The sequence below is a fragment of the Hypanus sabinus genome, chromosome 3, assembly GCF_030144855.1.
Source record: "Hypanus sabinus isolate sHypSab1 chromosome 3, sHypSab1.hap1, whole genome shotgun sequence".
Lineage (NCBI taxonomy): Eukaryota > Metazoa > Chordata > Chondrichthyes > Myliobatiformes > Dasyatidae > Hypanus > Hypanus sabinus.
Window position 1 is genome coordinate 121,418,650 of NC_082708.1, and position 23,260 is coordinate 121,441,909.

Below are 23,260 nucleotides of genomic sequence, written 5' to 3' on the forward strand. Positions count from 1 at the left end.
AGATATCAAACAAGCAAAAAGAAAGTGCTTCAAATACTTTAAGGAAAAACGATGGAATAATGATCTTAGGGCAGCAGGAATCAAATGAAGAGCGAAAGAATTTGTCTAGAAGATTTACACACACATGCAAACAAAGTCCAGAAATTCAGAGATAATAGGGGTTTCAAGGCTTGCAAAAGAATTGGTGGGGTAATTATGCACTGAAAGAATTAGCTCCCTTCCTGCCAGCTGGATTCCCAGTTGCCAAGCTTCCCAACTGCTTCAAATTCCTATGCTTCTTGAACTATTGGGGCCCCAGTTCTATACTCACTTCAAACTTAACTGTGTCTCCTTGGAACTTACTGGAGAACATTTTTTTAAAAAGTAAACAAATTCACTGTAATATTAATAAAATAACATCTGACAAACAGGCAGATCTGCTGGTTTGAGACTGAACTCTTGAGCATGCTGGATTAATAGTTTTAAAATGGTTTCACAGCCCAAACTTTCATCTTCCCCATGCCCTACTGGTGTTTTGAAGAAAACCCTAGCTATTAAGATAATACTGTATCAGATTCCAGCTATAATCAAGCTACTAACTCAATAATTTATTATAATTTTACTTAACAGTGGAGAGTGAGAGAATACCAGAAACTGAATACCTTTTATAAAAAGTTAAGGGTATAAAGTTTTTTTGACCAGAATTCTGAACAAACTATTTCTAACAACCACTCTCAGATCTTTCTGGGCAGAGATCAGTAAGACAAAAGATAAATATTCACACTCTTTCGGTCTATAGCCATGTAAATATACATTGCCTCTTCTATATTTTTGTTTCTTCCACATTGCAACCATGGTTCTGACACAAAAATAAAAGCTAATCGCAAGTCTTATTGATCACCCAAAAAACTCAGATCATAGAGACATTAAACAAAATATTTTAAACAGATTTTTGTACCTAAAATAAAAGCTGAAAATGCCAGGAACTTTCATTTTGAAACCCCATTGTCAGAAGAGTCCCAGGCTTGACTCTAACTGCTTCTCTTTGCACATTAGCTGTCGAACCTGCTGAGAGTTTCTAGACTTTTTAGTTATTATTTCAGATTTAAATTTTTAAACCTAATGTTCACAAACTACAATTATTGCCACTGCAATTTGGAAGTATAACAATGAAACTCAAAATAGGGATCATACACCAAGATTGAGCCACAAATAAACAAAAGGGAACAGAATAGAAAAGCAGCAAGTTACAGTCTGATTGCTAGGTGCTTCAATATAAAATAGATGCCATATCCTGGAAGACATGGCAATATTATATTTTTTTAAAATCAACAAAACTACTTCCATGAGGAACAGTACCGCTACAGATACATGTAACCTCTACAGCCACCTCTTAAAAAAATGGAAAACCATGTCAAAATTTACAAGTATTTCTGATTCAGAACCCTACAAGATCATAATAAAGAGTAAACTGTCTAATTACTGTCTCAACCTTGTCTGAAACACACTTTAAGAACTCTTAATATAAGTGTTTTCAATTCTGGCAGAATAATTGTTAACACATTCCTTGAAGCTGGAGTTTTTCCCAGATGCCTTCAAAGTAGCAGCTGTCAAACTCCTACTTAATAAGCCAAGTCTTGAATGTGAAGTACTGGCTAACTCTAGGCCTGTATCAAATCTTCCCTTCCTGGGCAAGATTCTTGAAAAGGTTATTTTCAACCAACTCAACAATTTTCTGAATGGGAATAATGTTCTAAAAAAGTTTTAGTCAGGTTTTAGAGCAAACCACAGCATGGAGACGGCCCTCACCAAGAATATCAGCAACCTTAGGCCCAGCACTGATGCCAACAGTCTCAGTTCTAATTCTTCTAGATTTAAGTTCAGGCTTTGATACACTTGACTACATTTTCCTAGATTGCCTTGAGAACTAGGTTGGCCTCTCCAGCAGTGCCCCAAATTTGTTTTGTTCATATATTTTTGTTTGACTTGGAGACCAATTTTCTAGGAGATACAATGTACTTTTTGGTGTTGCTCAGGGAAGCTGGCTTGGTCCCCTACTCTTCTCCTGAAACATGCTCTCCTTGGGACACATTAGAGAGCTTAAACTTGATTGCCACAGTAATGCAGATGACACACAATAGTACACCTCGGTCAAGCCTGACCATGATAACAGCCTATCGTCTCTGACTTCTAGTATGGCTGCAATAAACAAATGGATGAGCAATAATTTCCTGAAAACTAAATGAAGATAAATCAGGTATTCTTTTGGTAAAGCCAAAGAGATAAACTTATTGAAAATTTTGGGAACTTGGCACCTCTTATAAAATCAAGAGTAACTAGCCTGGGCATTATGCTTGATTCAGATTTGAATTTTAAATCCTACAAAGTAACAAGAACAGCATTCCTACATTTTTAGTGATTGCAAAGATACATTTGTTTCTGTCATTTATTGATGCTGTAAAACTAAATTACACCTTTATATCCTAAAGACTAGATTACTTGTACGCATTTTTAACAGCTTCAAAGCAATCCATTAAAATAAACTTAAACTCGTTCAGAGTGCCACTGCTAGACTTTTAACCAAAACCAGGATGAGGGAACATATCACTCCCATACTAGCTACTCTGCATTGGCTTCCTGCATCTTTTAGAATTGACTTTAAAATCCTCTTCCTTACTTTAAAGTTTTTAAATGGTCTGGACCCCAAGTACATCACAGAATATATTTTCATTTTATAATCCTGCTTGAACTCTCAGGTCTTCTTCCACCTGCCTCTTGAATTTAAACAATCTCCCTCAAAAAAATAACTGGCAAGTCAGTTTTTTTTGGACTACACTCCTGAACTGTAATTCAATTCCTAAATTGAACTTGAGAAAGACTATAACAGCATCTCACACACACACACACACTCTGTTCTAGGCATTGAGTTTACATGTACAATATACTGGCCTATGATCACATGATCTACACATACAGGATATTGTGTGTACTCATTATAATAAAGTAATTGAATTTTCAGAAGTACTTGTGATAGCAAAATGTCTTGCCAATGTTGCAACAGCCATGATACTTTCTGTTATTATATTTGCGGCAAGTATACACTTAAATCTCAAAAACGGAACATGATTCAACTTATTAAGAACGCCTATGAGCTCAACTTTGGGTGTAAAATTGGTGACCAACACAAAGTCTGGACTCCTCACATTCGTTGAGCAATATGCGCTGTCTTGAATCAAAGCCACCAGATACATGGAGTTTAGAGGGAGGCAGACGAAGATGCCACGATGCATGAGCCAGGAATAGAAAACGACATGGATACTGATACGGAACCTGAACCCTCTATGTTGAGTGAGCCTCATCTGATAACTCAGTCTGAGTTAAATAATCTAGTCAGCGACTTGGGTTTGCCAAAGGCAAAAGCAGAATTACTGGGTTCAAAACTGCAAGGATGGAATCTGTTGTCACCAGGCATAAAAGTTTCCGTGAAGGATTTCAATATTTAAGACAGTTTTCCAGAATAACTAATACCAAGATTAAGGAAGGCATTTTTGTTGGTCCACAAATCAAACAGGTCATCAATGACAGGCAATTTGAAGAACTTCTAGTAGACCAAAGAACAAAAAAATAGAAATAAATCACATGGAAGGCATTCAAGGATATTGTTGAAAATTTTCTTAGCAACTACAGAGCACCAAACTACTTGCAGCTGGTTGACAACATGCTTCCTGTTAAAACATGTCACTAAAGATTCATTTTCTGCATTCTCATTTAGACTTCTCTCATGCAAACCTTGTCACTGTCAGTGATAAGCATGGTGAAAGGTTTCACCAGAACATTGCAGTCATGGACAAATGGTAGCAGGACAACTGGAATCCATCAGTGCTGGCTGATTACTGTTCAACACTTCAATGAGAAGCCTCAGACACAGAGTACAAATAAAAACAAATATTTTTAGGTGAGTTGAACTATTGCAAAGTGTCAGTAATTTTATGCAATTAAATGCATTATATTCAATAAAAGTTAATTTCCTGTTTCTCCAAATTCCTACATGGTACAAAGTAGAAGGAAATTATATTTATGTTCAGCTTCAAGTGGTCCATCATAACCAAAAATAAATTCTGAGGAAGCATCAATTTTTAAAAAAAAATTGTCGTCCAGCATTATCATTATTATGGATCATAGCAAAATATACATTTATTTGATTGTAAAGAAAAACATCATCTGTGCTCAATTAAAGTGATTAAATACATATTGTCTGTTTTTAATAGATAGCATTACAGGATTTTTTTTAAAGTGCAAAACAGTGAGAGGAATAAATGTTTTCTCAATTGAAAAGATAGGTTGGCCTGGAAATGCTAGTGATTTGCTTCTTGTAGCAAGATAGGTTAAGAGACAATTTCATAAAGATGTAGAAAATAATGGCAAATGTATATATGGCAAAATACAAAAAGCTGTTTCCAGAATTTTCCAGATGGTTTGAAAATCTAAATATGGAATTTGAAGTGACAGGCATAATTGGAGTTGTGATGGATTCAAGTAAATTCAAGGCAGGCATTCAGGTAAAACTCCAGTAATCTGACCTCCTCAGGACTTGATTAATGCCAGACTGGAAGATTTTCATGACTCTATATTACTTCACATTTAATTTTGTTATTGATGTTCCACAGCAATTTAACAAAATCTCCAATGAGCCAGGCAAGCTTAAAAACGGGAGAATGGGGAAAAACCCAGTAGGCCAATGGCAAACCATGAGATAGCTGGAAAAATAAGATAGTTGATAAGTGCTACTGTATCCTCAGCTTGCCGTCTATAAAGAGGCAGAAACCCAAGTCATTTTGGACTTTCAACAGATATCCAAGAAATAATAATTTACAAAGATAGGAGAAGAATATGACTGATCTCTCAAAAGTTAGGGGGGTTTTGATGAGAGGAATGGTAGTCTCCTGATTTTGTTTTAAAGTTAAGAGGGGACTTCAGCTAAAGGTGGTTAAAACTATACAGATATACTTGATTATTGATATTAAATAACAAAAGAGATATTCAAAAGTTCAAAGTTCAGTTTAGAAACAAATAATCTTCCCAGTTAACCATTACTGGTTAAAACAGCTAAAATGTCAAAACCACCATGGCTAAACTTTAAGACAGAAAATATCATTGTCAAATTAGATGTAGAAATAGAGGTGGGTGGTGGAAGTTGACATGTTTTTTTTTGACTAAAGCCTAAGCTAAAATAAAATAAATTTAAGGCATATAGACATGTAGTACAATAAAAAGCTACGAAACAGCCCACTTACCTATATTGTCCAGAAACCATGTTCATGTTAAATAATGAGTATGAGACAGAGTGAGAAATGGGTTTGCATTCTACAAGCCCTCAAGGATCAGGAAAAGATGTATTTTGATTACCCCAAAAAGAAAGTCACAGGTAATCTTACAACAAAACATTCAGAATTCTACGAGTTTCATTGCCAAAAATTTGGAACCTTACATTTATCCCAAAAAAGAAAAACATTCCTCACAAAACTTAAGCAGTGTGAAATTTTGTGTTCCAGCTACTTCCAATTCACTATTATTTATTCTTAAAAAAAACAATTTTAATGTTTATCTAAAATCTGTTTTGATTTGTCAATCACATGTAGACACACATTGTTATTTACTAATCAATAGTCCATGCACTGATAACCTTAGATATTAAAACAAAATACGAAAGGCAGATGCCTAAAATGCAAATAATGGAAGAATTTTACTCAAATTAACCACTGTAGTGTAGTATGCCAAGTCCTGATGAAGGGTCTCAGCCTGAAACATCAATGTTTTACTCTTTTCCGTAAATGGTGCCTGGCCTGCTGAGTTCCTCCAACATTTTGAGAGGTCAGGCAGCATCTATGGAAATGAATAGATAGTCAACCACTTTTCAAATAAAAACTTGATTGCATTAAAGATATAACCCAGCAACAGGTGCTAATGATCAATGACATGAGTTAAATGAACTAAAATGATTAACAGAAACAGGTGTAGAAGGAATCAAACTGGGTGAAAAACAACCAAACTAAAAGATGAGAGTGTGGCAGATGAGACAGTTTAATCTTCAAATCATCGATCCTTATACCATGGCAAGAGTGAGCATACCCTCAAGACACAATGAGGTCATCCTGCATAAGCAAGCTCTCTCCAAAGCAGAAACTTAGCAGCAGACAGGAGTCTCAAGATGTGTTGTCCAATTCAGTGATCAGCTATGGAAACTGAGTACAGCAGACGAGAGATATATCAAACTGATGTTGGCTCTAATCAGAAGAAATCCAGCACTGTTATCAGCTCTGAACTCACAGAAACCACTGGAACCCAGATACACCTCTCTACAGTCCAGAGAACTCGTCAGGAGTGGTCTTCATGGAAGAGCTGCTGCCAAAAGGCCATTCCTTGGAAGTGGAAACAAAGACAAGAGACTCACGTGAACACAAAAACACAAGTAATGGGGTGATGAACAATGGAAGCAAGTGCTCTGGACTGACGAATCAAAATGTGAAATATTTGGCTCAAACAGCAGGCAGGTTTGTCTGTAGAAGAGCTGAAGAGTACTACATGGATGACTGCCTGCAGTCATCAGTAAAGCATGGCAGAGGTTCCCTGCAGGTCTGGGTCTGCATTTCTGCAAATGGAGTTGGCGATATGGCCAGAATTAACAGAATCGTCAACACTCAGAAGTATAGGCAGATTTTCATCCACCACATCACGGAGGCACCTGATCAATCCCAACTTCATTCTGCAGCAGGACGGTGACCCCCAAACACACAAACAAGGTCACAAAGAACTACCTTCAGTGAAAAGAACCAGTAGTTCTGCAACAGATGGTGTGGCCTCCACAGAGCCCTGATCTCAACATCGAGGCTGCCTGTGATTACCTGAAGAGAGAGAAACAAGCAAGACAGCCAAAGCCTGCAGAAAAACTGTGGCAAGCTCTCCAAGATGCTTGGAACAACCTACTGGCCAATTTTGTTATAGAACTGTACAACAGGGTACTGAAGAGAATTCATGCAGTTTTTAAAGGCAAAGAGTGGTCACACTAAATATTGACTTGATTTAGTTTGTTACTTATTACTGCTCTTTATAGTAAATGTTTTTTTGTATTTAGACAACTTTCATTTCATTTTTAAAAGCATCTTCACTTTTCAGATTTTTTTTGTATGTGCCTAGGACTTTTGCACAGTACTGTAGATACTGAGACACAAGGTGCTATAAAGGCAAGCAGAAAGATACAAGTAGAAAATTTCATGGTCTTGGCAACTGAAAGCATTGTTGCCAATGGCTGAGCAATTTAGCTCAGAGAAGCAAACATTTCAGTGATGCAGGACTAGAGAAAACTGAAACAGAGGGGCAAGTGGGATTTTAAAACAAGAACATTCAAATCAGAACCAGAAGCTATTGTTTGTCAGCAAGGACAGGGTGTTGTGGGTGAAGGGATTGTTCTTTAAACTTGTTAATCCATCAACAGTATCTTATTTACAAATCAATCCCCCAGTGGTAGGAACATCATGAAATTCACTTACCACACAGTACTGTCTACTTGGTCCGAAGAATGCTGACAATAGTCAAGCTGTGCAAACAATGGAAAAAGCACCTGAACACCACCAATCGAATGGATAGCACTTTGTACTGAATGTGTTACCACAGCTTTCACATCCTGTTAAGAAAAAATTCAAAGCTCAAATCAAAATTTTAGAAAGATAACCTCTGACTTAACTCAACATGCACCTCAAAAGCAGAAAAAAAAATTTAAAAATTGTAAAACTAAATGAAATATTGAAAAAGCAATTATATTTTGGCCACATTTACTCTCAATCTTTCTAAAGCAAAAGCAAGTGGCAAGTGTTATACAAGCAAAAGCTATGGCTCCAATACATCTTTTATCCCCCAAAAATCCACATGTTATTCACATAAATTAAATCCAAGTACAAAATCTACCTTACTTTCACAATTTAAGAGGCTTAGCTTCAAGTCAAGAAAGAAAACAAACATGATAGTGCAGAGTCACTTGCAATGAGTTCCTCTGTTACGTGTCAAGGTTGCTTGGATTAACCGTAAGCATCATTTAGGCGCACCTGGACAGGGCGTGGGATGGCATCATTTAGGTGCGCCTGGATGAGGCATGCAAATGGCATAATATAACAAATGAGGCTAGGCTTTTTCTATTGAATTCGGGAGGTTTCTGAAAATTTCTGCAGCTAAGCGATGCAACGGACTGTGAGTTACCAGCGAGAGAGAGTTGAGTTGGTTGAAGAGTTCACTACAGCAGTGGACATTCCCAATATTTCTCCGTGTCCAAAAGATTGTGATCATTTGCAGCGCACAGTGCATATTGGATACGTGACTGTCACTTCGGATGATCCATACTCGGATTTTTTGAGTATTCTGTGGCGACCACTTTTTGTTAAACCATACATGGATTCAGGTGTGTTACATGGCGACCACTTGTGTTAAGGAATATTCCGTGACCGTCACCTTGTGATATCCCTATGTGGATTTTGGAACTTAGGCATCACTTTGTTATCCCTACGTGGACTCTAATATTTAAGTGACATCCACTTGACCTCTGGAATCTTCTGTGACAGTCACTTTGTTACCCCTGCATGGATCCAGTGTGTTAAGTGATGATCATTTGTCCTCTGGAATTTTCTGTTATCATCATCTTGTGCCATTTCTGGATTGCCATCCTAGAACTCTGTTTGAGTAAGACTTGGGAGGAACTGTTTCCAGACCTCCACAGTTTGTGAGCGAAAATGCATTGCACTGTTAATTTTTGGTTAGGGGAGCAACTGTTTTAATTGTCTATATTTTGGGTAGGTATTGAAAATATATTTGTTTAACTTTAAAATCTGTGTCTATGATCTATGGCTGCTGGCACGTAACACCTCAAACACCATAGATGTATAAAGCCATTTAAATTTGAAGAGAACTTTACTAAATTTAACACATTCTTCAATTAGAGATTTGTCAATACTTCAAAATATGTTTTAGCCATTAAAAATAATTAACAGGAAAACATACTTTTTTTTTAAAAGTGCAAAACAGACCATCTCTTACCTGTAGCATGAGAGCATGAGGAGAATGAACAAAAATAGATGGATTATCCTTCGGGGATGATTCTAAACACAGCTGAGCATCTGTAGCTTTTGGATTGTATGTGAAGGCAATGCTGCTGGAGAGCTTGCCATCATAAAGTAGTGACTTGTGATGTTCTGCTAGTAAGAGATCACTTTCTGCTTTAAATTTGAAAGCACCCTGGAAAAGTACAAATGCTTCTCATCAAAAATGAAAGTTGAGATTATTTAATAGCACAAAATGATTCAATTCCACAAATGACAATCTTAGAGGCTTTTGGTGCTGAAACCTCAAAAATGTGGACAAACTTCTTCTGACAAACATTTGCCTTTCATAGTCATTGTCTGGTTGTTTATCAATGCTTGATGTATATTCAGCCTTGGGAACATCACAAATTTCAGTACATCCTCTACTTTGAAGATTCAACATGCAATTTCTCCTGCATGACTCATTTACTTACAAAATATACACATTCCAATCATTTCTGCCATGACTTCCTGAGAAAGCATTATTACAACAACTTTTAAATTCTCAATCTTATTTTAATAGTCCACTACTACCTCTCCAAATTTCAGCTTTTAAAAAAAAAACCTCTACAACCCTCTTCTCCCAATTCTGCCCTCTTGAACAAACAATTTTAAAATCACTCAACTACTAAAAGTACCTGCTATGCCAAGGGCTCAGGGTCTGGAATTCTCTTCCTAAATATCTCTGCGTCTCTTTCCTAATTTAAAACACTACATAAAACTTACCCCTTTGGCCAAGCTATTAAAAACTTGTTGTCTACTGCTAAACATCAAGATATTTAGTATCAAATGGTTGTCTGAAGTACCTTGCAATGCCTCACTGTGTTAAAAGATGCTACACAACTACAAGCTGGTGCTTTCTACTGTATAGCAAACACCACCTCCAACATAGCTTAAGCACTTAGACATGTGCTTGAGTAGTTTCCATTCATATGCTGGACCTTGGACGTGCGTCACATTCTTCTCAAGACAGTGGGGAGCTCATCTGTAAAGCTGCAAACCCAGCCTCTGCTGCCCTCACAGTTCAATCCTCCGGTGCTGACTGTAAGTTAGCACGTTCTCCCTAAAGCCTCAGAGTTTCAATTTTCTCCCAATCCCAAAGAGATGGTTGGTTGGATATTTGACCACTATTAAGTTGCCCCTTGTGTAGGTTGATGTGTAATCTGAACAGCTTGGTAGGAGAGGGGTGTTTGATGGGAATGTGGGGAGAATAACTTACTAGAAAAATGAGCGAGGGGGGTGGGGTGGGAGTGCTCTGCAGTCAATCACTGACTCAATGCATCAAATGGCCTCTTTTCATGTGATAAGGAAATATAATATAGAAAACCTGTAGAATACAATTATGTTGATGTTTTTCATTTCACAGGTATCAACAGCATAAACATTCAAGGATGAACACCTGTAGCACGAATAAGTTATTTATCATATTAGCAGATTTACAAGATAAACTGCCAAGAAATGAAAAATCTCTTTTGATCCATCAAGGTGAAACTCTCTCCCAAAATCCAAATTGTCAATTATCTTTAAACTACATTTTTGTTTGTAAAAAAACTTGAAATACTCAGCATATCAAGAAGCAACTCTGATGATTTCATATGGACAATGTCCTGTGTATGTTACTCAAAATGGGTTTTTTGGTTTGTTAAAAGAGTAGGAATGCTTCTTTGGTAAGTGTTTCTCTCGCAGTTGTTTTGCTTTATATTTGTTGATATGGTAATTGTATTCACTTGTTAACCAATGGGGAATGTTATTTTGTCTTGTGAGGCTGGAAACTTGGGGGAGGGGTTTTTCGTGGGCTTTTGGTAGAGAGCGGGAGGAAGACGTCGAGGAAGGTGGACGTGCGCTGCACTGCTCGGAAGACCACCAGGCGTGGTCCTAGGTGTGAAGACGTGGAGGTTGGAGGCAAGCAACGAGGGGTCGAATGGTTCGATGTTTGAGCTCCAACGATGTGCACTAAACTGACTGAACTTTGATAAGTTGGCGCCTTTTTGTTTGTTTACCTTGCATATATATTGTATTGCCTAATACTCTTTTAATTTTAGTAAACTCTTTAAAGTGTATTTCATAACGGTATTCGTTGTGGGTTTGATACTGTGGGTGGGCGCGAGGCATAAACTCGATTCTCACAGCACCTGCGTGTACGGGAGGTGGGATTGGTGTGTGGCTGGATCTCCTTTTCCCCTAGACCGGGGGTCGGCAACCCGCGGCTCCGGAGCCACATGTGGCTCTTTTACGTCTGTGCTGCGGCTCCCTGTTGCTTTGGGAAATAATTGGTTGTGGCGACCCTTTTCCTGGCACATCCGAACCGACTCCGTGTCGTAATTTTAGCGCTGCGTGTAGCACACCGCTACATGGTCAGTATTTAATTAAAATGTATTTTATGTTAGTTTGTTAGTTTTTGAAATGTAAATCTAAATTTGAAGATTATGGTGATCTTGTACAATCTAAATAAGACGTTGTGGCGACCCATTTCCTGACACATCCGAACCGGCTCACAATTAGCCAGCGTTCAGGCTAAGGGAGATAGCCTACGGGGGTTTGTGAGTACGTGTCTTTTGCAGCATCCGCGCCCATGGGGGGCGGGTTGAGAGAGGCTTAAAAGCAAGGCTGTTTAGTTCGAATAAAGCTATCTTTGACTGCAGTTTACTGACTGCGTGTAGCACACCGCTACAACGTGTTTTTATCGCTGGCTGTCCAGAGGGGAGGTGCTGAAACGCTTTGTCGCGTGTCTGGAAGAAGTGAAAACTTTCCTGGGCAGCAAAGGGCTCACCTTTCCTGAGCTGGAACAGCCAGAGTGGCTGGAAAAGCTACACTTCATGGTAGACATGACAGCGCACCTGAACACGCTGAACACAGCTCTTCAGGGGAAAGGACGTACAGCCCTGCACATGTTGGAGGATGTTTTGGCATTCGAGCGCAAGTTGACAGTGCTTGCCAGAGATTTACAGAAAGGCACATTGTCTCACTTCCCCAATTTGAGAGAGTTCAAACAAGGTCACGACATGATAAATTCGGAGTATTTACATTCTGCAATCATCGCAATGCAAACATCGTTTGGGAAACGCTTCTGTGAGTTCAGAGAGTTCATTATCCTTCCCGGTCACTCCCCTAAGCATTGATCCATCCCTACTGAATACGACTGCATTGTCAGGTGTGAGTCAACCTGAACAAGGATGATAAATATTTTAATTGCCTATTATTTAACGTATATTCATATGTTTTCATTGTTCAGTGAAATAGTCCTTTTATTTTTCAGGTTGACAGCTGGCTGACGTTATTTTTGGTTTGCTGCTGGCGGCAAATTTAAGTTTGGCGTTTTTCATAAATACAAGAAGGACTCAAATAGACGTCGAGTATTTTACTTAAAAGTAACCTTCAACCCAACGTCTTTTTTTCGGAGGTCAAAATGTTTTTGTTGCATGTAGAAATGTAATTTCGTTTTCTCTGCAGGAGTTCATCAATTTCATAAATGCAACACATTATAGTTTGTTTATACATAGCATAAAGGCAAAACAAAACGTTGTATGCAGTGTTATTTCATTTTAAATGTCAAACGGGTTTTGTGGCTCCCAGTGTTTTCTTTTCTGTGGGAAACGGGTCCAAGTGGCTCTTTCAGTGGTAAAGGTTGCTGACCCCTGCCCTAGACATATACCAGCCTGTTGGGTAAGTGTTACACATATAACAAGTCAATGACTTTAACAGAATTGAAAAATGCTAGCATTTCATTCACAAAATGCTGGTGGAACGCAGCACCTATAGGAATAAGTACAGTCAATGTTTCGGGCCAATACGCTTTGTCAGGACTAACTGAAAGAAAAAGATAGTAAAAGATTTAAAAATAAGAGGGGGAGGGGGAAATCCGAAATGATAAGAGAAGACAGGAGGGGGTGGGGTGAAGCTAAGAGCTGGAAAAGTGATTGGCAAAAGGGATACAGAGCTGGAGAAGGGAAAGGATCATGGGACGGGAGGCCTCGGGAGAAAGGGGGAGGGGAGCACCAGAGGGAAATGGAGAATAAGCAGAGTGATGGGCAAAGAGAGGAAAAAATAGGGAGGGGGAATAAATAAATCAGGGATGGGGTAAGAAGGGGAGGAGGGGCATTAATGGAAATTAGAGAAATCAATGTTCATGCCATCAGGTTCGAGGCTACTCAGACGGAATATAAAGGTGTTGTTCTTCCAACCTGAGTGTGGTTTCATCTTGACAGTAGAGGCGGCCATGGATAGACAAATCAGAACGGGAATGGGACGTGGAATTAAAATGTGTGGCCACTGGGAGATCCTGCTTTCTCTGGCAGATAAAGCATAAGTGTTCAGCAAAACGGTCTCCCAATCTGCATTCGGTCTCACCAATATATAAAAGGCCGCACCGGGAGCACCAGGCACAGTATACCACACCAGCCGCTGTGTTGCCTCACATGGAAGGACTGGAAGCATCTACAGATTTCCTTGTGCTCGCATTTCATTCATCTTTTTACAGGTCCTAAATACAACTTTGGTTACTCATGAGCCTTTACTGCAGCTGGACAATAAGAACTACAGTCTTCAAATCAGCTCATAGGAATGAGGTGAGAGCAGTGGAACTTGACAAAGCAAAAAACTTTAGTTTTTGCCAATGTGGTTGCAGGAATGGAGTCAGCCATTTTGTGAGATTGTTCTTACAGGCACCATTTTGTGAGATTGTTCAGTGAACTGGTTCTTGCTTAGGGATAACTTAAATGTGGATACAAGGAGTTTCTGCTGATGATCTGCTAAACCTGAGACCATTCTCAGATAGGAACCTATTTATTATGTTAAGTGGCAGGTAAGCAGAAAGAATACCCTGTGATCTGATTCACTGGGTCCAGCTTTGAGCCAGTCTGAGACATTATCCAGGTCAAAATGCTGAAGGCAACACCATAAAGCAATACTGCTCATAACCTTGGGACACATCCAATTAGAAGCTAACACAGATCGGTCAGATTACCTTGAGCCAACTAAATTGAAACATCATAGATTTATCTGATCAGGAAAAGAATAAGAATGGATTATTTCAGGAGCACAGACAGTGACAGCTCTGTGGAAACCAGCCACTGCAGAAGGGAATGTCTCCACATCAGAAATATGGAAATTACATTGGAATCAAGATCAATCCTTGACCAGAGTAGATTCCTTTTACTGCTTTTACTGGGTATTACCTTTTCTCTTCTTTGACTGTTGGGGGGGGGGGGGGGGAGGAAGGGTTGGAGGGGTGGAGGTCAGGGAAATCTGGTCAGTGTTCACTCAGGTATTCATGTGAGTGAGTAAATTCATGTGTTTGCTAAATGAGCCAAAAAGAGTGATTGTCAGTAAATACAGATTCTCTGTGCCTAACTGATTATTGAGGGTTAATACTTGAGTTCATCCTTGTAACACTGCTATCTTCAGTCTATCACCACTTTTGTCGTTCAATATCTTCTATCTTACATTCGCTGAGTTTCTTTTTATCCACCCCATCTTTCTCTGCAACTTACAATTTGTTTCAACTCTACCAAAACCCAGCTCTGATGAAAACTTATTACCACAAAACATTAATTCTGATTTTCTCTTCATGGATGCTAACTGTACTATTGAATATTCCTAGCATTATCTGTTCCATTTCAGATTCCCAGCATCTTCGATATTTTGTTTTATCTCTGCTTTACAATACCTTGTATCCAGGACCAAGTTGATATATTGCAAATATCTGAGCTGCATTGAGAGCCTCAGCGAACACATAAACTGCTCCAAGTTGCCCACAGAATACGCGATTTGCATCTGCTGTTTCTGAAGATCCCAGGAAACATTTGTCAAACGTCTAAAAAGATCAACAAATTATTTTATGTATGTTATGCAATTTTATTATGTCAAAAATTTGATTTCTTAACCAAGGTAATAGAATAGATTAAATTTTAAGGTAATTTCTAAATGCTATTAATGTTCAATCTTGAATTTATCTGTCCTTCACTTAAAAGAGCCTTGAGCTAGTGCTTATAACAATGTTAAAATATAGGTGACAAATGCCTCTAGTATGAAGGGTACAACCTTCAGAAGACAGCAGCCTGGAAAATAATTGTACTCAAAATAATCAAACTCGAAAAAATTTATTAAGCCTTCATGTTTGTAAGCTAAGTAATGCATCATCTGAGAAAACAGCAAAACAAAACTAACTCTAAACAAAAATGGGAGAAGCATGCAGTTTATCTTCTTATTGGTTATAGTGATCTGTGGAAAATATGCAAGATATTTTAATTTCTAATCAAATATGTTATGGCTCTACTTTAAACCTGAAAATGAAATATGAATACAAAATATAATGAATAATCAAATCCTTCAAAACTGAATTTCAAAACTCTTCTTTAAAATTCTCCAATTATGTAATTGACTATAGTTCCAATTCAACACTTCCAGGCTACATTTAGCAGAGAATTAAGATACTCTCTAAAATGACAGAAGTGCTGGTCAGTTTCTGCAAAGAAACACAGTTCAAACTGAATGACTTTCATCATAACTGTAAATGAATAGCAAACCAGATTTTAAAATATAGAGTGAGGAAGGGAAAGAAATCAGAAAGGAAAGTCTCAAAGCATGAGCAGGGAAGTTTAACTGACAACTGAGAGGCAAGGGGCCCATGTCCCTTTCCCCTCACTTGTAATTATATTATTTTATATATTATATCTATATATATATATATATATATAATTATTATAAACTTGTTATAATATTCCATCAGGAGATTCTTAATTACCAAATGATTTTAATTTATAAAAAGCATTGAGAATGGAACAAAGATGCCACAACAAGAAAAAGAGATGCAATATATAAACAGGATCTATTCCCTCAAATTTTGCAGAAAAGAACTTGAAAGTTTTAATTCATGATATAATTTGTAAATACAAAAAAAGGATTAATAAAGATCAATAGTTATTTAAAGATACATTTTCAGGTCAAAATACAAGGAATTTAACAAAAGGTAAAACACAGGCCAAAATATCTATAAGGTGTACAGTATTTCAATTTTTCACCTTGTAATTCTACTTACATCACTGGTATTCACAAGCCAGGTGATCTCCCCAAAAGATGCCAGTTCACCGTTCACATAGCAGCGGATCTCACTGTTCTTCCAACGATGATAGATATGTACAATGGTCACCATGTACCACTGCAATAAAGGATTATTTTAATTCTACTATGTTTTAAGAAACTACATGTTAACGGTTAGATATTGTGACAAAATACCATGGTCTAAATTGCATTATGTATTTTCTTCTTTTGAAAACTTAATCACAACAATAAATATCTTGCTAGGTTCATACACAATTGTTTTTCTCAGCTACAATCTCTAAAAAAACTAAGAATGGTCTACAAGCTGCAAATATGAACCATTTCACTACAGTTAGAAGGAAGAAACTAGATAAACTAGAAATGTCCAAGCTTTCAACATGGTAAGCATTTCTGTATCTCAAAACAATCTTTAAAAGTTCAAGATGACTTTTAATTCAGGATTTATGCTTTTATTCAATTGTTAATATTTTAAGACAATCTTATTTATTATCAAATTAAATCATACTTTCCTATTGGTTGTCTCAGAAATAATAATTATCAAAATGTATTTATCACTTCCATCTTTGTTTACCTAGACTGGCATCTGGTAACACAAGTGCTTCACATATTACATTTTCAGCTTTGTATTTGAACTACCACCATCCATCTCTACATACACCTCATACCCTACAATCACCCACTCACAGGTTCTCTAGATTCCTCATACTCTAGCATCACACATCTTCCCTCCCTACAATTGACAGGCAAGCACCTTCAGATTACTCATTTTTAAATTTTACAACTAAACAATCCTCTTTTTAATTTAAAACATTCAAATATCCCAACCTCCCCTTGATTGACTCCTTCTTTATTCACTTTTTATCTGCTTTAATCCCCAAAGCAACAGCTAATGTTTGGATATTGTCACAATATTACTTGCCTAGGTAGTCCATGTTCATAAACCAGATTAATAAATGTTGCAAACCTTTTGTTCCATCATACGGCTGCTCATGATACACCAATATATGTAGTGCTTGTGCAGCAGGAGACCAGAACAAGCAGCAAGACAATCCTCAAACTAACTATCCTAGCAGTAAATTATATAATTCCAACCAGCAACTAACTGGGACCAACACAAGATTACTTTAGGACTCTCATTTAGAAACTGAAATGCAAAAAAAAACGAATATAGGCATTTAGCTTTCTTGAGGTTGCTTCACCATTTAATATAGTGGATAATCATAAAATTCAGTGTCATGTTCTTGCTTTTGTTCCCCCCCCCCACCCCATACATCAGCCCCTCATGTATTTATGTAGTAGTGATTTTGCTTCTGTTGTTTCATGGAAGGCTTACCTCATCTCAGCCTTAAACTGATTACCTATTATTCTTATATTGTGACTCCTATTCCTGGACTGCTCTATCTTCAAGAACATGCTCCTGCATCTTGTCTGACTTGTTCTGATAGAATTTTGTACCTTTTTATTAGAACTCCTATCATTCTTCTCAACTCTACCAAAAATAAGGCCAATCTGTCAACTCTCATCAGTTTTGTCATCCCAAAACAGCAGATCTCACTCACTCCCTCCCTCGCACACACCTCACTCCCTCAATAATGAGAGCATGCATTTTTGGACAAAGCTATAAAAACTGCATACAGTACTCAAGGTACAATCTCACAAAGGTTCTGTGGAATTGCAGGAAGGCATCCCTCTACCTTATTTGAACCCTCTCACGATGGTCTTATGGTCTCTGAAAGCCAATGAATTTGCCTTCTTAATCACTGCATGCTGTGCATGCATGGTCACCCATTTTCCTTTTCCCAGTTAATAATTTAATCTTCTTGTTATTAGCAAAAGAAATGCCAAAACCCATATTTATTCATTACTATGCCTGTCCACTATATCAAAATATCCTATACAATACTAGAGCCCTTCTGCATTCTCATCACGGTTCACAATCCACAAAGATATGTGGGATAGGCAAATTTGGAAATATTACATTTGGCTTCCTCATCAAAACCATAAACATATCCAATGAATAGCTTAGGTACCAGCTAGTCCAGTACATAATCTTTGTGTGGGTGCTTACTGAAAGCCTTGGGCAAATCCAGTTACACCACAGCCATTGGTTCTCCCTCGTCTAACCTCATAGTAACATTCTCAAAAGAGAAAAATAACAGAAGATTTCACAAACAGAATTTTATTTCATAAATCCATGTTGCCATTATCCATTTATTCCCCAAGTGCTCTGCTGTTTGTTTTATATAATGGACTTAAGACATTTTCCACACTCTGAAAGTCAGGCTAAACAGTCTTTAATTCCCTGCTTTCTCTCTTACCTCCTTTCTTAAAGAGTTTTCCTTGGCTTTCCACTAATCTTCTGGAACTGTTTCAGAGCCAAAATATTTTGGAAAATAAAGGCCAATACACCCACTAGGGCACTTTTCATTACTTTGCAGCTTCTCAGGCCCAAGGATATATCAGACCTTTAAATTTCCCCCTACTATTACCTACTTTGTTCAGCCTTTCATTTTCATTAGACCCCCATATTCCCTGACTTTGAGGTTATTTCTGAATTTCTTTGTGAAGAAAAATGGGTTTGCTGGCTCCTTGTTTTCCCAAAATATACTGTTTCTACCAGTAGACACGTTTCCATTATTTGTAAAAAGTCACTTTTTAATATTCTCTGAAAGCTTACTTTCCTTTCATCCAAAAGAGCTAGCATCATTCTAAAGATGCTGGAAGTCAAAAATAGCAATAGAGCAAAAAGGTCATGCAATATTTCAAAAACTAGCATTAAGTACTAGGATTGAAAAGCTTTTAAAAACCAGCAGAAGGCAACAATAAAAAGCAATAAGGAGGGGGAAAAAAAGATGAAATTCAAGTTAAGCTAGCCAATTATAAAGGAACATCTGTTATCTAAAACAAGAAAGAGAAAGGCAATGTGGACATTGGACCACTGGAAAATGATGCCGAGGAGATAGTAATGGTGAACAAAAAAATGGCAGGTGAACTGAACAACACATACAATAAATGATAGAGGAACCGAATAAGTATTTTGTACAGTTTTCACTGTGGGAGACACAAGCAACATCCCAAAAATTCAAGAGGAACATGGGGCAAAGGGGAATGTAGTCGCTTTTACTAAGGATAAAGTGCTTGGGAAGCTAAAAGGTCTGTAGGTGGATGTCACTTAAGACCAGATGCACTACACCCCAAGATTCTGAAAGAGGTACCTGAAAGGACAGTGCAGGCATTAGTAGTGACCTTTCAAGTATCATTAAAGTCTAATTGTTCCACAGGATTAGAAAAACACAAATGTCCACTCTTTAAGGGAGGCAGGCAAAAGACAGAAAATTATAGGGTGCTTTCCCTAACTTCATTGGCTGATAATATTTTAAGAGTCCATTACTAAGGATGAAGTTTCAGGGTACTTAGAAGCACATGATAAAATAAGACCATAAGACATTGGAGAAGAATTAGGCAACTCAACCCATCAAGTTTTCTCTGCCATTCCATCATGGCTAATTTATTATACCTTTCAACCCTTCCTGCCTTCCTTATAACCTTTGACACCTTAACCAATCAAGTATCCATCAACTTCCACTTCAAATATACTCAATGACTTAGCCTCAACACCAGTCCATGGCAAAGTATCCCACAGATTCATCACCTTCTGACTAAAGAAACTCCTTCTGATCTAAACGGATGTTTCTCAATTCAGGCTGTGCTCTCTGATCCTCAACTCCCCAACTATAAGAAACACATCCATTCTATCCAGGCCCTTCAATATTCGACAGGTTTCAATGAGATTCTCTTACCTCCACCCCCATTCTTCTGAACTCCAGCGTGTACAGGACCAGAGCCAAATGCTCCTCATGCATTAACCCTTTCTTCCCAGATTCAGGCTCATGAACTTCCGTTGGACCCTCTCCAATGCCAGCACATTGTTTTTTTAAAATGGGCCCTTAGAAAAATTTGACCTCAGTCGAAGTTTTATTTCTTGGATCAAATTGTTATACCCATGTCCTACCACTTCTGTTCTGACCAACTCTCAGCACTCCCAGTCATTTAGCCTTAAACGTGGCACCTGTCAAGGATGCCCTTTCAGTCCCTTCCTTTTTGATTTGGCAATAGAGCCACTGGCAACTGCATTTTGAAGCTGTCCTGAACTGACAGGGATCTGGAGGAGGGATGTTGAGCATGAAGTTTCTCTTTATGCCGATGATTTATTACTTTTTCTATCAAATCCGTCCACTTCCTTACCCCCAATCTTTTTACTTCTTGATCAATTCAGCCAGTTTTCTGGCTATAAACTTAACCTACACAAGAGTGAACTTTTTCCAATTAATAAAGAAGCACAAGCATTAACATTTCGCGACCTCTCTTTTAAAGTAGTTAATAAATCAATTTACTTATCTTGGTATTACAGTTACAAGGAATTTCAAGGATCTTTTTTATGAAAGTTTTGCCAATCTTTTGAACTCTACAAAACAGAGTTTGTCACAATGGTCACCTTCATCTATGTCTCTGGTAGGTCATGTTAATGTTATTAAAATGTATATCCTTCCTAAATTTTTATACCGGTATTTATTTCAATCTATTCCAATTTTTATTTCTAAAACCTTTTTTGATTCCTTAGACTCTACTATTTTGTCCTATCTATGGAAGGGTAAGCGTTCTAGACTTAATAAAGCTTATCTCCAAAAATCTAAAAATGGTGGCATGGCCTTACCTAACTTCCGTCTATACTACTGGGCAGCTAATATTCGCTATCTTACCTTCTGGTCTTTTTTTCATAGCCAGACTGATTGCCCTAAATGGGTGGCAATGGAGTTGAACTCTACTAAGGATCTCTTTATTTCTGCACTTCTTGGATCTGCACTCTGTAGTTGCTTGCCTAGACTAACTGTTAATCCTTTTGTTAGACATACTCTGAGAATATGGGCCCAGTTTAGAAAATTTAATGGTCTTCATGGTTTCTCCCTTTCCAGTCCTATTTTGCATAATCATTTTTTTTACCTTCTATGCATGATTCAACATTTCATGATTGATATAGAAAGGGCATTAGACATTTTGAAGATCTTTTCATTGACAATCGTTTCGCAACTTTTCAACAACTTTCTGCTAAGTTTAACCTTCCTATTGCCCATTTCTATAGGTAGCTCCAAATTAGACATTTCATTAATCCTTTATTACCCAACTTTCCTGCGATGCCTGAGAAAAACGTTGTGGACCTGTTTCCTTCTATTAAACCACTGGGTAAAGGCTTAATATCTTTTATTCATGATAAATTAGTGCCCTTACGGCACGCTCCCTTTGATAAAATTAGAACGGCTTGGGAGCATGACTTAAATGTTTCTTTATCTGATGCGGTTTGGGACCCAATTCTCAAGTTACTGTTACTGATTTATTTGTTATGCGGGGTGCCGTGCACAATCCTAATCTGATGAAAAACGGACGTGGGAGCACGGAGGAACATCTGGAAATCTCCAGGAAGGCCTTCTTCGTTGCTGCTGCTGCGAGGTCCGGGTCTCTGCTGAGAAGAACAGGCCCCCAGTCCGCGGGGTCACGTTGCCAGTAGCCATTGGCAGGGGCGTCTTAATACGCTCGGCAGAGCATGGTGCTCACAGAAGCTGTGCCAAAGGGAATAGTCGGAGGCTCAGAGGTTCGAAGGAGTCCACTGCGGTTGGGGCGCTTTCCACTGTGTGCTGTGTCTGCGAGGCTGAGTCCAGCACCGTGGAAATTCATAGCTAGGGTATTCCCTTCTGCCGCCTGCGTGGGATGACGAGTCTATCAGGACCCTGAGGACTTGTGGAAACTGTTTGGTGGTTTCTTTCGAACTTATAGTCTTTTAACATCTTAGGACTATTTTTACTGTGCCCATGGTCTGTTTTTTTAAATCAATTATTCAGATTCAGTTTATTGTCATTTATAAACCACAAATACAATGCAGTTAAAAAATTAGACAACGTTCTCCAGAATGATATCACAAAAATGCACAAAACAGACCACACAAGAAAAACCACATAATGTTTGGTAATCCCCAATCCAGAGCCCGGAGAGGCTGCTGCATATCAATATCACACTACCGTCTTAGCACGTTCCCCGGAAAGGAACTACAAACCCATCAGACAGATCTAAAGTTACAAGACCTACACAAAACCACATAGTTACATATAGTTATAGTTAACATATAGTTTCAACAGTGCAGACAATACCATAATTGATAAAAGACTAACTGACAAAGACCACATAATTATAACACACAGTTTCAACAGTGCGAAGCAATACCGTAATCTGATAAAGAGCAGTCCATGGCGCGGTTTAAAAGGAAGTCTCAAAGTCCTGACAGCTCATCATCTCACGCAGACGGCAGAAGGAATTAAAACTCTTCCCGCCATGAACCTCCAGTGCCGCAGCTTGCCAATACAGCATTCTGGGAGCCCCGACCACAGCTAACTCCGAGTCCGTCCAAAAACTTTGAGCATCTGACCAGCCCTCCGACACCGAGCACCATCTCTGCTGAGCGCTTCGACCCCGGCACCAGCCACCAAGCAACAGGCAAAGCCGAGGATTCGGGGCCTTCCTCCCGGAGATTTTTCCGATCGCACAGTAACAGCAGCAGCGAAACAGGCATTTCAAGAGTTTCACCAGATGTTCCTCCGCGCTTCACACGTCCGTCTCCATCAAATCAGGATTGTACATGGCATCCTACTTGACAGATTACAGATATTCATTCCAAAATGGCCACTGCGCGCTGCATTGCGCCGCCATCTTGCATCTTGCATTATGCTATTGTTTGCACTGTTGTAACTATATGTTGTAACTATGTGGTTTTGTGCAGGTCATGTAGTTTTAGTTTTTGGTTTTGTTTTGTCTGGTGGGTTTGGAGCTCCTTTCCGGGAAACGCGCTAAAATAGTAGCACGATATTAATACGCAGCAGCCTCTCCGGACTCTGGTCTGGGGATTGCCAAACGTTATGTGGATTTTCTGGTGTAGTCTATTTTGTTATGTGCTTTTGTGATATCATCCTGGAGGAACGTTGTCTCATTTTTTAACTGCATTGCATTTGTGGTTTCTAAATGACAATAAACTGAATCTGAATCTGAAATCA

General features: G+C 38.3%; 1 protein-coding gene across 1 annotated transcript in view; it reads right to left on the reverse strand.

Moving 5' to 3' along the window:
* lrba (LPS-responsive vesicle trafficking, beach and anchor containing) overlaps positions 1 to 23,260 on the reverse strand; it is an 817,631-nt gene that overhangs the window by 735,067 nt on the left and 59,304 nt on the right. Inside the window, exons 7-10 of the mRNA XM_059965020.1 lie at positions 16,141 to 16,260; positions 14,770 to 14,916; positions 9,061 to 9,258; positions 7,527 to 7,660 (exon numbers count right to left, since the gene is read on the reverse strand). Coding sequence (XP_059821003.1) covers positions 7,527 to 7,660; positions 9,061 to 9,258; positions 14,770 to 14,916; positions 16,141 to 16,260 — 599 coding nt within the window. The remainder of the gene's footprint in view (positions 1 to 7,526; positions 7,661 to 9,060; positions 9,259 to 14,769; positions 14,917 to 16,140; positions 16,261 to 23,260) is intronic.